This window comes from Seriola lalandi, unplaced genomic scaffold, assembly GCF_002814215.2.
Source record: "Seriola lalandi dorsalis isolate HSWRI2012SDOR001 ecotype SW California unplaced genomic scaffold, Sedor1 jcf7180002054630, whole genome shotgun sequence".
Lineage (NCBI taxonomy): Eukaryota > Metazoa > Chordata > Actinopteri > Carangiformes > Carangidae > Seriola > Seriola lalandi.
In genome coordinates this window covers 1,297,871-1,314,181 of record NW_019525183.1, presented here as the reverse complement: position 1 = coordinate 1,314,181, position 16,311 = coordinate 1,297,871, and the positions used below count along the sequence as shown (strand labels likewise).

Genomic DNA, 16,311 nt, shown 5'->3' with positions numbered 1-16,311 from the left:
CACGTAGAAGAAAAAGATTACTCAAAAAATGACTCTGGTCCTTGATTTATATATTAACATTATGACTTTTTTGTTTTAATAAAATTAATTCATGACATAATTTTAATGGTTTATATGTGCACATTATCTCACATGCAGCTATGATTATAGCATGTAATTAAACATTCACTATCTACTTTTTTTCATATGTACATTAAGTGCAGACATCATGTTGCTATTGAAATTTGTCATAACTTTAACAATGCAGTGGAAAATTACCAATTTACACTGAGCCACTGCTTACCTTCCACTGTGATGTTGATATGCAGCTGAAATGTTCCAGCAGTGTTTGCACACTCACAGGAGTAGTTCCCACTGTCCTCCGGTCTTAAACTGGTCAGGTGGAGAAATGCAGTCTGATTCTTTGTCATAAGTGTGAACCTGGAGTCACAACTATTGTTAAAGTCATGTCCATATATATATGTTAGTTGACACTCTTCTCCTCTGCTCCTCTCTGTGGTGATCCTACATATTAACATTACGAGCTCATGCTGTGTATCATTGGCACATATTGGAGTGGCATCTGGTTCTCTGCCGATGGTTTTCACAAGCAGCCAATTCTCTGCAATCACATAATTGAAATAAAAAATCAATATCATATGAAATAGTCAATGAGTGTTTACTGATTTCTTGCCTATGTAAATGCCTGATAAACTTTAACTGCATTGAATAAGTAAATTATACAAACATATTCTGTTACTCCTTTAAAACCAAAGACATAGTGAACAACAGAGAACAATGTGTTACATAAGTTATACATAAAGAAGTTTCTGTACAGTACCTTGGCTGTCAATATAAAAAATGAACGGCAGAAGCAGAAGAAAACACAGTTCCCATCTCCCCATACTGGTCAAGACATCTAAGCAAGAATATGGTTTATTCCTGAGGGTTTTTAAGAGTCACTGCAATCAATCAACATTTAATAAGTTAGCAGTAGCACCGTATTTAGGTGTTTGGTGTAAACTAATATGATTTAATATTCCCCAAAGACAAAGATTATTCAAGAATAATGACTTGCATCAATTTGACCTATGAACATTAAAACTGTACAGTACCTTTGCCGTTAAAACAAAGCAGAACAAAGAACGGACTCCATCCACCCACACTGGTCATGAAGCAACGGCTGCTGGTAGTGCACAGTGTACTGCACTGACGGGACACACTACTTTGCACTTTTCTCTGGTTGCTTAAACCGCAAACCCCCACTCTCACAACATTTGAGCAGATGAGAACTGTTCTAAAAAGGAAGAGCTTCTACAGGCCTCTGCCTTCATATTAATACTATCAAAAAGTAAAATAGTGACAGTGTTTGAGCAGCTAATTCTTCGTTTATTTATTTTTTTTTATGAATGACATAAGCAAACATATTTCTTGCATAACAATGAGCAGGATAAAGTAAATAGTGGGTTACACTCTTTTAAACTCACTGTTAGGAAAAGCAATGATAGCTAAATGTGATTCTACCAAACTTCAGAGGGGAGGAGGACAAACACTGACACAACCCTTTTGCTCCCTAAACCACAAAACGACCTAAAATACCTCATAGGTCTGTGAGCTTGTGCTAAACAGGAAGTGTTATATTTGACTACATCTACTTTGAAGTACTTTTAAGACCCCAGAGGCCAAAGGTTTAAGAGAGAGTAGACGGCAGAGAGACGACAGGAAACGCCAATGACAACTAACACACCACTCAAAGCTGATACAAGGATGTCTATGCATTGGTGGGTGTTAATACCACTGGTGGTTGCATAAGTGAGTCTGATGCAGGACACTTCAGTCTAAATATAAAAAAATAATTAATCTCCGAGCGTCACAAAATGCAATTATGATCGCCACCCTCATTCTTCCTGTCATGTAATTTGGATAGTTGGAGAAATCAGGACAACTCAGACAGATGAAGATAATCTGTGACAAGAAAAAATAAAAGCTCAAATGTGTTTTTTGCCTTAACTTAGCTGTTTTGTTGGTTTGTGTCAAAGCATCAAGATTCAAAGACTTAAAATACTCATATTTCTTACTATGTGAAATGAGTCACACTCACAGCATGTATAATAAAAAATGATAAAATACCCCACTGCTGGGTCTCTCTTTAAATCGATGTATGTGCCAGAGAGGTAAGAAGGCACCTGCAACATCATGGAGGCGGCTGAGAAAGCCTCATGGTAGACGTGTGTTAGTACAGGAAGTGACAAGTCAAACTGACAACTGACGTTCACGCTAAAACAAAACACCTTGAAACACGCCTGTGTACATCACTTATCATACATCCGAAAGCATTGCAGAGCTTGTGTATATTATTTGGATTCACATAGAAATCCTTATATGTCTCATGAAAATACATGAGATATTTGTTTTAAATATAATCTAAAACATATTTACATATCTGAATATTTTGGATTTGCAGGTACAAAACAGTGGGCATCAAAAGAACAAATGCAAATTTTGTTTTAACTATTATTTTGTAATAATTAATATATTAAAATATATCATATTTTTAGGCAGTAAAATGCTCTCATGCCTTTAAGAATATTAAATTTACAAAAGGGAATTTAACATTTTAAAAGGACAAATGAGTGAGTGAAATAATGGCAAACTAAAATAGTTTCCTTATGGACGGCAGGCCCAGTTTCACTTGTTAATCAATAGAAAAACATGCGTCACATAGCGGTAGGTATTGTATAATGGATGCTGTATAAAGGAATTCCGAAATCTGTGTCATCTCTGGCGAACACATCTGAATTATCAGCATCAGTTTTAGTGTATCATGTGTTTCTGTACATCATGGCGACTGAGTAAAGTTCATTCTCTTTCTGGATGAAAGTGCTGTACGGTTCAATGTCTCCCGGCTCCTGCAGAAGAACACAAGAGTTAAAAAAAATGTTTCTGAGGTGAAATAACTGGCAGATGGAAAGTACAGTAGGTACCAGCATTTTGGTGTACAGTACCATGGTTGCGTGGCTGGTCATGGGTTCTAGTTGTCTTCTACTGGGTAAACAACAAACAAAAACATTTCATTACAAAAATTCTTTATTTGCTCCACCACCTCAAATTGTGTAGGAATAAAATTGTACTATATCATTATATAATAACATAGGATAGTTATTATAGAAATATGGTGCCCACAAAGACACTCCCATACAGTATATACAAACACACTGTTATCTGAATAGTGCATTCAGTTTGCTAGAAGCTAATACAAAGAACAGAATTACAGAGCCATCACTGGTTCTACAGCGCCACCATGTGAGGACCACCCTGAAGAAGGTGAATGTTAACAAAACGGCAGGCCCAGATGGAGTGCCAGGTCGGGTGCTGAAAGCATGTGCAGACCAACTGGTAGAAGTGTTCACCAAGGTATTCAACAACTCCTTAGAACTGTCTGCTGTCCCATCCCGTCATCCCAGTACCCAAAACAACATCTGTGAAGTGTCTGAATGACTATCGCCCAGTGGCCTTAACACCGATAGTGATGAAGTGCTTTGAGAAACTGGCGCTGTCCCACATGAGATACATAATCCCGCCTGACCTGGATAAGCATCAGTTTTTGCCTATGAGTCAAACCGCTCCACAGAGGATGCGATAACCACCGCTCTTCACACTGCTCTGACACACCTCAAGGAGCCAAACAGTTATATGAGGATGTTATTTGTGGACTTTACCTCTGCATTTAACACGGTAATCCCACAACAACTTGTCAGCAAGTTGAACAATCTGGGCCTTGGTTCCTCGCTGTGCTCATGGGTTATGGACTTTCTTACAGACCACCCACAGCAGCTCAGAGTCGAGAGACACACCTCTTCCACCATCATCCTGGACACAGGAACCCCGCAGGGTTGTGTTTTGAGCCAAATGCTGTTCACTCTCCAACTCAATGATAAAATTCGCAGACGACAATACCATTGTTGGTTTGATCGCTAACAATGATGAGACGGCCTACATCTGGCCGAGTGGTGTAAGGACAGCAACTTAGTCCTTAACACCTCGAAGACCAAGGAGATGATAATGCCTTCAGAAGAAGAGGAAGGCCACCCCACCCTTCACATTTATGGAGAAGCAGTGGAGTGTGTGGACAGGCTGAAGTTCCTTGGAGACAGTCAGATAAACCATAAGTACATGGACCTCCAACACCTCACGTGTGGTTAACAAAGCTCAGCAGAGACTATTCTTCTTGAGGAAACTGAAAGAAGCCAAGCTCCCTCAGAAGCTGATGCTGAATTTCTACAGGAGCGCCGCTGAGAGCACCCTTACAAACTGCACAACTGTGTGGTATGCCGGCTGCATAGCTGCAGAGCGGAAAGACCTTGCACCGTGTGGTGGAAACTGCTCAGCGCATTGTGGGGATGAAGCTCCCACACCTTGATTGTATTTAAACCACCCGCCTGAGAAAGAAGGCCAGCAGCATTGCCACAGCCTCTACTCACCCCGGCAACCCACTGGTAAACGGTTCAGAATAAGGTCCTGCACAAATAGACTGACGAACAGCTTCTTCTCCTGAGCAGTGGCTTCCATCTTCCCCCACAACTCCCCCAACGATGACAGTAAATCAGACTGATTTTTTATTGGGCTGTTATTGCAGAGATGCCACTTGAGGTTTTGTTATACTTTGTATAATGACAATAAAGACTATTCTTTTGATTAAATAAAAATAACAGACAGAATTAGCCTTAAGCGCTATTGATGTAGCGCTTAAGGCTATTATGCTTTGCTAAAGCTTATTTTATTCTCTTTGAGCACGATATTCATCTCTTACCCATTATGAAGTTTTCCGTAGATCAATCCCAGGACACCTCCAGTTATAATGAGGAATATAATTACACCAACTCCAACATAAGGGAAGGGTATTTCTGTAGACCTGCTGATGCTTTCATCCCCTTTAACCATAGAAAGAAAAAAACAAAGTCAGAAAAGGAGCATCGGTATCGTACAACTATAATTGGGGAGCAGTTTGTGTGTGTGTGTGTGTGTGTCCATGAATCTGCTCAATCTAGGGAGCAGCAGTTTGAAGGAACTTATTTCTGAGGCCTTTCAAACGGTCGTTCTCTTCTTTTTCCCCCTTGCACCTCAACTGTGTGACACAGGGTAAAACTGTGGAGACTTCAGTACAACTCCTCTGAATCCGAGGTCTACTTTGCATCCGTTTTCTATTGAAATAATAATAATAATAAAAAATAAAAAATAATCTTTCCTAAAAAAAGAAGTCACAGCACCATTTGCGTTGTGGAAACACCAAACACATGATATTTGTGTGTGGTACCGAATCTCTAGAGAAGTCAGGTAATAATTTTGTAGTACTTTGTTGATTTGCCGTTAAGATGCTAATAACGTAGCTACCTATCTACCTAGCTTGGCATATATTACAGATGTTGGTAAACAGTCAAAAATGATTGAAAATTGGATTTTTGGTAAGTATGTTGAGTTTTGTTTGTTTATTTTCTTTTTGGGGTTTTTTTTTTGGATGAAATACATATTCTAAACCCTGTTGTTTATTTATATTGGACAAATTTCCTTTATTTCCCAGCCACCCGAGTGACTAAACTCATAAAAACAAGAAAATAAATCAGTCACTTACCTTCCACTGTGATGTTGATATGCAGCTTAAATGTTCCACCAGAGTTTGCACACTGACAGGAGTAGTTCCCACTGTCCTCCGGTGTTAAACTGGTCAGGTGGAGAAAGACAGTCTGATTCTCTGTCATAAGTGTGAACCTGGAGTCACAACTATTGTTAAAGTCATGTCCATATTTATACGTTAGTTGACACTCTTCTCCTCTGCTCCTCTCTGTGGTGATCCTACATATTAACATTACGAGCCCATGCTGTGTATCATTGGCACATATTGGAGTGGCATCTGGTTCTCTGCCGATGGTTTTCACAAGCAGCCGAGTCTCTGCAATCACATAATTGAAATCAAAAATCAATATCATATGAAATAGTCAATGAGTGCTTACTGATTTCTTGCCTATGTAAATGCCTGACAAACCTTTTAACTGCACTGATAGAGAAATCACCAAACATATTCTGTTACTCCTTTAAAGCCAAACAAATAATGAATTACAGAGAACAATGTGTTACATAAGTTACACATAGAAAGAGGTTTCTGTACTGTACCTTGGCTGTCAATATAAAAAATCAGCGGCAGGAGCAGAACAAACCACAGTTTCCATCTCCCCATACTGGTCAAGACTTATAAGCAACAACACAACTACTGCAAGTAGTATACAGTATAGAGTGGGGGTTAGGCACACCCCTTTCCACCAATCTTCAGCGACCTAAACCTCAAAGCTTGCACTGAGGCATCAGTTAGTGCGAGGTCTGTTAAAGAGGAAGTTTAAGACATTACTGCTGGTGCTTTCATGTTAACACAGAATGAGAGAGAAAAGTGCATAAAAACACACTGACATAACATATGCAGGCTGAGAATTGCGCCCACATTCATGTAGGACAATGTGACAACCTTCACCGTCTTGTTTGGTGAAATTCAAGGACAAAAGTCAATGTGACTGTCAGCTGTGAGTGTTTACGTCACAGGGCAACACGTTTACATCAGTACAGAGGTGGTAGAAAGAGTGTTAAGAATATTGTGCACTGGCAATACAATGCAGTCAATACAAGACAGAAGTCTACTCAACAGTCTGGATTGATTGTTTTGACTTTAACGCTACTCACAAGTTGGATTGTCATCATCACAATACTTCTTCTTTTTTTTTTTTTTTTAATAGGGCCACAGCTTTTCATGAAGTGCAGAGACAGAACAATTTCAATAGAATCCATTAATACACATTTGACCCTGCTTGACAACTTATGCTGCAAAATTACCCCCCGCACACGCGGCTAGGTTTCCAGGACACTGAAACTTAGTAAAAGACTTTATATTAAAAGTTCCTATATTGCTACATAGCCGATGTTAGCATTAACAGCTGTTTACTTGCCAGCCTGATGGAAACATTTTGAGTTCAGAATCAAACTTCATTCCTTTATTCACTAAGAGCTTTCTCCAGAGGTCTAAATCAACCCTCTTATTTCGCTTCTATTTCTATCACTTCCTTTCTTCTACCTTAGTTAGCAGCCCCGGGCCCATCCATCTCAACAGTGAGTCACTATAGGAGGATGAAAAAGCAGTGCTGCTCAGAGAGCATATAATAACCTCTTGTTAACGCAAAGATGGCTGAAGCTCTTGGCAAGCGACCATAATCACCACCACCGCCACTCGCTCCAGACAAGAAACCCTATTCGGTAGCAGAATTAAAACTTACATATATACTACCTTTAAAGACAATTGTCCAGACATAAACAGACTGGCTGAAAACAAGAAAAGTGTTTTGGAAGTTAAATGTTTAATCATCATATGTATATTTTTGCATTTTTAAACAATATTGTACATCATCATTTATAATTCATAGAGAATTAACTACTTTGGTCATTTCAAACTAGAATCAGTGCTATGTTAGCAAGTCAGAATGTCCACATGCAATATTTTGTAAATGGGATTACATACATCATCTTCACCTTAGTTTTCGATAGTTTCGTAGACTGTGTAATCTGGGTGTAAATCCTTCTCTTTTCCATCTGTTTCCTGATTATTAAAACTGTTAGCTGGACCTGCTTCAGTATCATGATAATGGCAACTTGAGGAGATAGTGTGGTAGACATCACAGGCTGGCAGGTGAAGGCTCGCATAGAGATCATCTTGGTCCTGAGAAAACAAATCAGCATTTTATTATCGCACCTCAAATATAATTGCATGTAGTTGAAAACAATAGGTGATGTGTCGGCATTACAAAACGTTGAGAAGAATAACAAAAACAGAACTATGTAGCTCTTACCAAAGAGAAGGGAGTTTCAGATCTGGTTAGTGCAGATGCTCCTGACCTTGTGTTTTCTCTGTTAGCACAAATGAATGTCAGAGTTAGTAGGATCCTCTGTACTATCACAAAGGGAACTGCTGTCAAGCAAACTATTTTTAGAGCAAATGAAAGAGTGTGATTGTTTTCAAAGAAACCAAAACCAAGTGACACGCTGATTGGAGCAATATGCTCAATGGGAGTAAAGAGAGTATGAGGACATCGTGCTGCTACAGTACAACACGGCACTACGACACACTAAAAGTGAAGTATTAAAGCATTTGGTTAAACTTTTTCACCTGTGATGATTTCCTCTCTGGGTCTGATCACAGATGATCCCAGCCATAATGATGAACATGGCAAGAACGATAATGGCGATGATGAGTGAGGCAATGAACCTCACGCCAGAGAAAGTTCCCTCCTCTCCACCTGCTGTCACACAGAAAGTCAGGACAGTCTGTATTTCCACGCCACAATATCTTGCAATTTTGTACGAACTGCTCAGATTACGAACACGCTCACCTTCAACAGTGATATTAAGATGGACAACATGTGTTCCTCTTTCATATGAACACTCACAGGTGTAGTTCCCACTGTCCGTCGGTGTTAAATTATTTAGTAGGATAAATATAGAACAATTCTTGCTTAGCAACGTGAACCTTGAGTCGCATTTATAGTCAGACTGCTTGTCACCTGTATACAGCAGGCAACACTTATCCCCCCGGTGCGTCTCTGTGTTGATCATACATTTCACTAATATAATGACACCTAACTTTGCACTGGTGCACACAGGAGTGATGTCTGGGTCTCTGCCGACGGTTTTCACAACACTCACTGCAATCAAAAGGAAACAGGCTTTCAGTGCATCATATTTTACACTCGAGCTGCGATACAATAGTCAGAGTAGATAAATCTTGTTATGTAAAGAAGGTTTTTGTACTGTACCTCTGCTGTCAACACACGCACACACGGGCAGAAGCAGAACAAACAGCTGTTTCCATCCATCCATACTCGCCGAGAGATCTTAAGTGGTGCCAGCAAAGTACAGGACGCTGTTCTGCAAGGACGACCAACGCAGCTCTCTGAAGTGTTCTTTTACTGTCCACGTGAAAGAACCTCAAACTCTCTCCTTATAAAGGTAAAGTAGAAGCTGAAACAGAAGTGAACCTTGACTGCTTCTACTTTCAAGTCATCATGCAACAGTAGCTTCTCTGGGAAGCAGTGTATTAATCCACATGGGTAAAACAATGCAGCGGTGCATGAATGCAAAGAGACACTCTCACTTGCATGTAAGAACTTGTTGAACTTGTTGAACTTGGTGAAACGTGTTTGGGAGTAAAATCGAACAGTGGTCCAAACAGCTGTCAACTTTAACAGAGCATGAGAGCTTAAAGTCTTCATTTTTTAAATTCATTGTAGAAACTTTATTTGTTTAAATACACAAACACTCAAGAATTTTCAATTGATATAAACATCAGGGAAATTTAGCAACATTGTACATCATTCTGTGTAGTGTAGTGTAGCGTAGCATACAGCATTTTTCACATTTACTTTATAGTATTTCTGTATATTATTACTCCTGCAATTATTTAATTAAGAACACCATTCTGGGTAACCTAAAAAAAATATCCCTCAGCAACTTGTTAAACTAGTCTATTAATAAAAATATACAGTATTTTGGCTGAGACCAGCAGATGCTCTGGGGCACGTAGATATCACCGTTATTTTGACTGTTGGTTTAGATGTTTTCATAGATTTCATACTTTTGACCAGTGTCTCTTCCATTTGCTTCCTTTTCTAAATGGACAGTCACTGATCTGTTTCCGGCTGAATTTGCCTTGGCGTCATGTTGATGGTGCGTCGAGACGAAGTTTTGGTAGATATCACTTTCCCGCTGCTGAAGGCCCATGTAGGGGTCATCTGGGTCATCTTTGCCCTATGAAAGCATATCAATTAAGGGTCTTTGGTTTCTTATCCCATCAGAAAAAATTGGTATTAATTAGGAATAATTAATCAAACCATTATTTACAATCAAAAAATATATATATATATTGTCATATTAGAAAGTGGTACCTAAAATCTTAACATATCATGTTGTATAAGTCTGAAAAGGTTGACACATAGTATGGAGAAAGTAAAGTCAAACTGAAAACTGAGCTTTTCATGTCCTAATATTCCGCTAACTCAGTTCCCCTAACCTCACTCATCTAAAAACACCTTTGTCTCTTTTCCTTAGCATGCACACCCTGTGGCTATTCAGATTATATAATACATGCAGAGAAGGTTAGGAGCATAATTACTTAACATTAAAATGTTTAACAGCATCTCAGAGACAGCCACTTCCGTTCATTTTAACACTTTTTGCCACATGTGAAAAAGTTTTCACAGCATTCTCTGCCGAACTGAGACATTGAAATGGCGTGACAACTAAAAAAAGAAAGACAACAGGGGGGACTTGGTGGCTTAGCCGGAATTGAAACAAGTCTTACAGGACATGTTACTAGGCAAGCACGCTGACTTTCCACTGAGTGTGTTCTCTTCTCAGCAGACATCTTACACGCAGTTCTGGTAAATCGACGACTGATGGCAGCAGTAATTTGGAACATATGCATCTACTGCTGCAAAGGTTATTGCGTGAGATCAGCAGCCAAATAACTAGAGCATTTGCTACTTACTAAGTTGGAAGGTATAAAATAAAAAATACATACCTTGCTCACCAAAGAGCAGGCGGTTTCACATCCATATAATCCAGATAGTCCTTCCCTTGTATGGTTTCTGAAAATAAGAAGGAATATCAGAGTTACATCAGTGGATATCAGGATAACCTATACAAATAAAATAGTTCAACCACAAATTGAAAATTAAGGCCCCTTCTTAGTGCACGAATCCCTAGTTCTGACTATTAATTTTAAAATACAGTACAACCTCAAAAATAACAACAGATCACTTGGACACTGACAATGCTGTCTTGGAATGAAAGAACAAACACTAACTTTCCATTGCTGCTATTAAACTGTTGAGTATCCTAAATTCCAGTGCTTTACCGACTACCTATGTTAAAAATATGAAGTAAGAATTTTCACCTGCAACAATTTTTCCTTGTCATAAGTCCAAGGACAACTCCAGTAACAATGATCAATGCAGCAGCATTACAAATCACAGCAGTCAAACTGAGCATTCTAATAGAAGTGCTCGCCTTTTCATCTCCTGAGTAAGAAAGACACAAAAAGCAAAAAAAAAAACATGTTAATACTTGCATCGTCTCTGAAATTATTTATTTATTTATTTATTTTTTTTAAATCGGTACCACTTCATTTTAAATACGATTTTATTTTGCATATCAATATTTAGCAATAAATATAGTTAGTACAGTACTATTCCCTTTAATAGCACATCTGACATTTGTATGGTCTCCATTTTACATCTGCATACATTAGTAAAGATGCTATATGAAAGTTTTCACTGCTACAGAATGTGGTTTCTTGCCAGATGTGTGTGGTGGTTACTGTCGCTTGTCCACAGCTTCATTCATCATCATGCTTACAATACAATTGCTATCATAAAGTGACAACTTTACTTCTAGACTGGTAAGTAAACAGCTGTTAATGTAGCAATGGCACTTAGCACTACTTACAGTCAGTGCTAATGTTACTAGTAACTAGTGCTGTCATGTGTCCTGGTTTGCTGTTGGTTACTCTGTGAAGCACGACTGATTCATTCAGCTAAAGCAGGTAAATAAATCAAACATTTACCTTCCACAGTGATGCTCAGATGAAGAAGATCTGTTCCATGAATATGTGAACACTCACAGGTGTAGTTCCCACTGTCTTCTGGTGTTAAACTGGTCAGTTGGAGAAATACAGTCCGATTGTCCGTCATAAGTGTGAACCGGGATTCACAGCCATTCTCAAAGTCATGTCCGTGTTGATACAGCAGACGACACAGTCGTCCCCTGCTCCTCTTTGTGCTGATCTCACATACTATCAGTGTGATGAATTGCAGTGCAGCAGTGCACACTGGAGTAACATCTTGTTTCCCTGCAATGGTTTTCACAACAGTCTCTGCAATCAGAGGAAATATTTAAAATCTTTAAATCGTTGTAGTTTTTTTTTTGACTGCACTTGAAAAGGCTACTTCAAGGAAACTAAGAAAGGAAGTACTTGACAGACATAAGCTGTATCTGATGAAAAGCTGCTGTACAGTACCTTCAGTGTCAACACACAAAGACACGCGGAGAAGCAGAACCAACCAAGGTTGCCATTGATCCATAATGGCAGAAAGGTCCAAACAACAGTGCTGCTGTCAGAAAACTATATCGAAAGGAGCAGGGTAAGTGTTGATGGTGAAAGGAAGCGTCATGACCACTTGTATTTCCTGTTAAAACGCCTGTGATGGATTTCGGGTTTCCTTGAAAAGCATCAATTTCAGATGAAGCACCATGTTGAACGAAAGAAAAAGAAACATTTATACCGTACATATAAAAAGAAAAGATAAAACGTACTTCAACAGATTTGCCTGAAGAACGTCAGATGGCTTCAAATTGTTCATTTTTTGAAGGAAAAATTGACAAATAAAAATTAAAAAAATGATATATTACAATGATATGAGGCCAAACAGTTATTTAATGGCTGGAAATTATTTTCCAACATTATGGAATTTATAACAAGTCCAGTATGAACGATAAAGATAAACAGACGGTAATTTGTTTCCATATAAAACATCCAAGTAAGTATGAAAATTGCAAATGTTGAGCATCATAAATTCAAGGATGTTGTGGTCAAAAATGATTGCATTGAGGGCAGACGTCTTTTTTTCCTGTTTTTAGGAACCAACAGAGTTACAGAGGCTCACTGTGTTAGTATCATTAGTCAAAGAATGAGTCATATGTGAAATGATAAGATATAAATGACAGGCCATCTACACAACATAAAAAGTGGCGTGTTTTATGGTGGATCCCTGATATACAGCAGTCTATTATCATCTATTTAAACAAAGCACTCTAACAACATCAATAGCTTCTTTAACATGGATCCTAAGACACAGATTTATAGACGAACAGTCACCCCTTTCCTCTTTCCTGCCTTACCGACTGCCCAATTTGTGATTTGGAGGATGAGAATACATCTTTTGTTTGTCTTTCTCAGGCCAAAGCTCAGTTCCTCAGCTGGACTATAAATAGACGGGACTTAAGCAAAACTAAAAAAGATACTGACAAAAACTGAAAGTAGGCTGGCATTCAGAAAGAGTTGAATAGATGCAGGTTTACAGGATATGGAACCGCATAGAACAGGTCACCAAAGATGCAGATCAACACTGACTTTTTTTGTTGTCGGCGGTCAGGGCTCTACGTTTCAAGGTTGCGGTTGAAACGCAACAAGTATACATTCAAGTAAATAACGAATGAAACTAGGCTGAATGTTCCTCCACCACAGTCATGAGACAAGCAAGAAAATGATGTGTGTGAAGCAGCATAGTCCATTAGCTATGGTACATGACATAGTGTCATTTCTGTGGTCAGCCACCATTACTAAACATCTCAGTATCTCAGTCTCGGTATCAGTTAGTGGGTGACACTTTAGCCTAGCTAACAGAAAGCAAAGTGCCACATCAAATATATTGCAGCTGCTCCACATGACTGTGAGGGATGCACACTGTGGCTTGTCAGCAGAGGGAGTAGTACACATATAGTTATAAATAAATAAAAAACTATCTGTAGGATATACATGTATAACCTACATATACTGTTTAAACACCAGCACAACATTTCATTTCATTGAGATTAAAAATATATTTGTAGATTGATACTTAATTAATGCATCACTGATTATTAGTCAGAAAGTAATTTCTCATTACGCTTGTGTAATTTCCACATTTTCAGCGTTTTGTATGAACTCTGTGACATTTGTGAAGCAGACTGAATTTATCTCCGGTCAGACTGACAAGGTGATAAACGCATTCTGAAAAATGCATTATGTGTTTGTGGGTGTTCACGTACTTGGCCAGGGATCAATGTTGGTCTGGATGTCACCTCCGGAGACAAACCTCAGCTTGCTGCTGGTGTCTGTATTAAGCCAGGTCCTCACCATCTTCCAAACCGCTACAGAGCAGGAAACAGATGACGAGCAGTAATGGTTATGAATATAATGTGGCTTTAATATAACAGTTATCAATACATTTAATCTATATTGCAGATGTAAATAAAAACCAGCAATTACTCAACCTGGAGAAACATATTCCTATAACATCAATGTGTTAAATTAAAAAACGCATAACAACGACATCATGCATTACCCACATGACACTGCGTACCACTAAGTTACATCTACATGGAGTCATATTCAAGGAAGCAATTCATGAAAATCCATGTCCTGTAAAGGAGAAAATGATTATTTTATTTTTAAGTGATTAAAACAACACAGGGGGAAATGTGTTTTGAAAAGGCACATCTGTCTTTTTCCGTTTCCTCTGAAAGTTACATGAACTCACCAGAGCACAGAACAGGTGGACACAAATGCACAACACAGAGGGTTCTGACGTAAAGGCAGGTTTTATTCCAGACAGGGTTCGGTACACAGACAGGCAGACAGACAGGCAAAGGTATCCAAAAGTCGAGAGGCAAAAAGGCAGGTCGAAAAGGCAAACAAGGTCGTACACAAAACAGACTATGACTTTGACAAGAGCTGGGACGAGGACCGTGAAGTGCAACGAACTGGCAACAAGACTGTGAGACACACAAGGTAATATACAAGAGGTAATCAGGGAAGATGAGAAACAGGTGTGACGGGACGGGGGAAGAGCGTGCAGGAAGGTAGAACAAAGACAAAGGGTTAGTGATTTCAAAATAAAACAGGAAAGACAAGACATAACGTGAAATGTGCGAAATCAAAACAGAAACTTGACAGATATGACAGAAAGCTTTGCAGCCTTAAGCCAAAGCATGACCCAGATATACAGTCAAACATGTGTCACCACTCAACTATGCCCAACTATTCTTTTTAACACCACCTTTCCTAAAATATCCCAATGTCCTTGCTCACTTAATGTTACATTTTGTGTTTTGACAATTGCAAATATTTGTTTGCATGTAAAAAGGTTCGGCCTGTTGGTATTTTGGACAAAGTACAAGACTCTGAAATGACAATATCTTGTCAAATCTCTTGTTTGTTGTTTTTGTTTTGTGTAGCTGGAGTGAAATTGACATCTGTAAAATATAAATGATATAAATTTTACATATGACATAAAATATCACATGTCCCACTCTTTATATTCCCTTAATTCTTCCTTCTTGCTCTCTTTTGCTTCCTGCCCAGTCTTTAATAACAAATAATACAGATTATATACAGATAATAGAGATATTAGATAACACTATTAGACACTTCAGTGAACAGTTTGCCATTGTTTGCCTCATTTTTGTATTTCCTTGTTTAGAATAATAAATTAGCAGCTCTGTAATAGATCTTTTACCTCTCTTCCTCTAACTCTTTCTCTCTTCTTTCTATCCAGTCTTCCTCTTCTCCTTCCTCTCCACTCTCCCTAAAGCGATGAAGAAGAAAAATCTTCAGATTTTATGTTTTTGTAGGAAAAAGTCATATTCCCCATTTACAATTTCTAACAACAATTTTCAAACAAGCAACAGTTACCCTCACACCTGTTGCATATGTTAATTATTAAAATGATGCATTATATTTGTGGGTCACATGGTAGCCCACATCAAATTGTTTGCCTACATATCATTAACCTATCACCTGGTGGTACAATTCCTAAATCCCGTAACCCCACCTATGATTCTCACCTGGTTACGTCCTGGCTTCAAGACGTTTGTGCTGATGTGTGTTGTGGATTCACTTGAAACTTGCTTCTGAAAAACACAACAGTTTTCTGCAAGTACTTTTTTTTTGGTTTGTTTGTTTGTTTGTTTGTTTTTTTGTTTTGTTGTTTGTTTTGTTGTTGTTATCGTCGTTGTCGTTTTCGTTTTCGTCGTCGTCGTCGTCGTCTTCTTCTTCTTCTTCTTCTTTCCTTTTTTTCCTTTTTTCCCTTTTTTTCTTTTTCTTCTTCTTCTGCTGCTGCTGCTGCTGCTGCTGCTGCTGCTGCTTCTTCTTCTTCTTCTTCTTCTTCTTCTTCTTCTTCTTCTTCTTCTTCTTCTTCTTCTTCTGCTTCTTCTTCTGCTTCTGCTTCTGCTTCTGCTTCTGCTTCTGCTTCTGCTTCTGCTTCTTCGTTTTAATGGCAACCTAGGAAGTAGTTAGTTGCAGAAGAAGAGTGATATGGAGCTGCTCCAGCGACCCGGTAGCGCCCTCTGCTGGCCAAAACAAAAACAATGCGAGACTTCCAGCACGTCAGTTTTGCTAAAAGGCAAGATACTAAACTACTTTTTCTAAACTATTTTTTTAATGTAAAAATGACAGAAGCCTTATTATTTTGCACCTTTTCATAT

At 38.6% G+C, this 16,311-nt stretch overlaps 1 protein-coding gene across 12 annotated transcripts; it reads right to left on the bottom strand.

The window, feature by feature from the left end:
- Positions 1-1,347: 1,347 nt before the first annotated feature.
- Positions 1,348-15,909, bottom strand: LOC111665286 (uncharacterized). Of its 12 annotated transcripts, XM_087177693.1 has the most exons (12): positions 15,673-15,909; positions 15,345-15,413; positions 11,633-13,977; positions 10,964-11,087; positions 10,589-10,655; positions 8,180-9,816; positions 7,863-7,920; positions 6,148-7,732; positions 5,609-5,926; positions 4,790-4,910; positions 2,985-3,024; positions 1,348-2,888 (listed from the first exon to the last, which is right to left on the bottom strand). In XM_087177693.1, exons 8-12 carry the CDS (start codon positions 6,209-6,211, stop codon positions 2,802-2,804), a joined length of 630 nt encoding a protein of 209 aa, XP_087033819.1. In that variant the 5' UTR covers positions 6,212-7,732; positions 7,863-7,920; positions 8,180-9,816; positions 10,589-10,655; positions 10,964-11,087; positions 11,633-13,977; positions 15,345-15,413; positions 15,673-15,909; the 3' UTR covers positions 1,348-2,801. The 12 variants fall into 12 exon arrangements, 6 of the variants coding, with proteins under 6 accessions (XP_087033819.1, XP_023275997.1, XP_023275996.1 ...); XR_015438064.1 differs by lacking the exons at positions 1,348-2,888; positions 2,985-3,024; positions 4,790-4,910; positions 5,609-5,926 and having other exon boundaries at positions 6,732-7,732; positions 11,633-11,941; positions 12,086-12,190; positions 13,876-13,977; positions 15,673-15,901; XR_015438060.1 differs by lacking the exons at positions 1,348-2,888; positions 2,985-3,024; positions 4,790-4,910; positions 5,609-5,926 and having other exon boundaries at positions 6,732-7,732; positions 8,180-8,714; positions 8,826-9,816; positions 15,673-15,902.
- Between the last annotated feature and the right edge of the window lie 402 nt (positions 15,910-16,311).

Coding starts and splice junctions, on each gene's coding strand:
- LOC111665286 (XM_087177691.1), bottom strand. CDS start 13,966: ATGGTGAGGACCTGGCTTAATACAGACACCAGCAGCAAGCTGAGGTTT. Junction 11,088..11,632: donor TCTGAGCATCACTGTGGAAG/GTAAATGTTTGA, acceptor TTTCTTACTCAG/GAGATGAAAAGGCGAGCACT. Junction 10,656..10,963: donor ACAAGGAAAAATTGTTGCAG/GTGAAAATTCTT, acceptor TCTTATTTTCAG/AAACCATACAAGGGAAGGAC.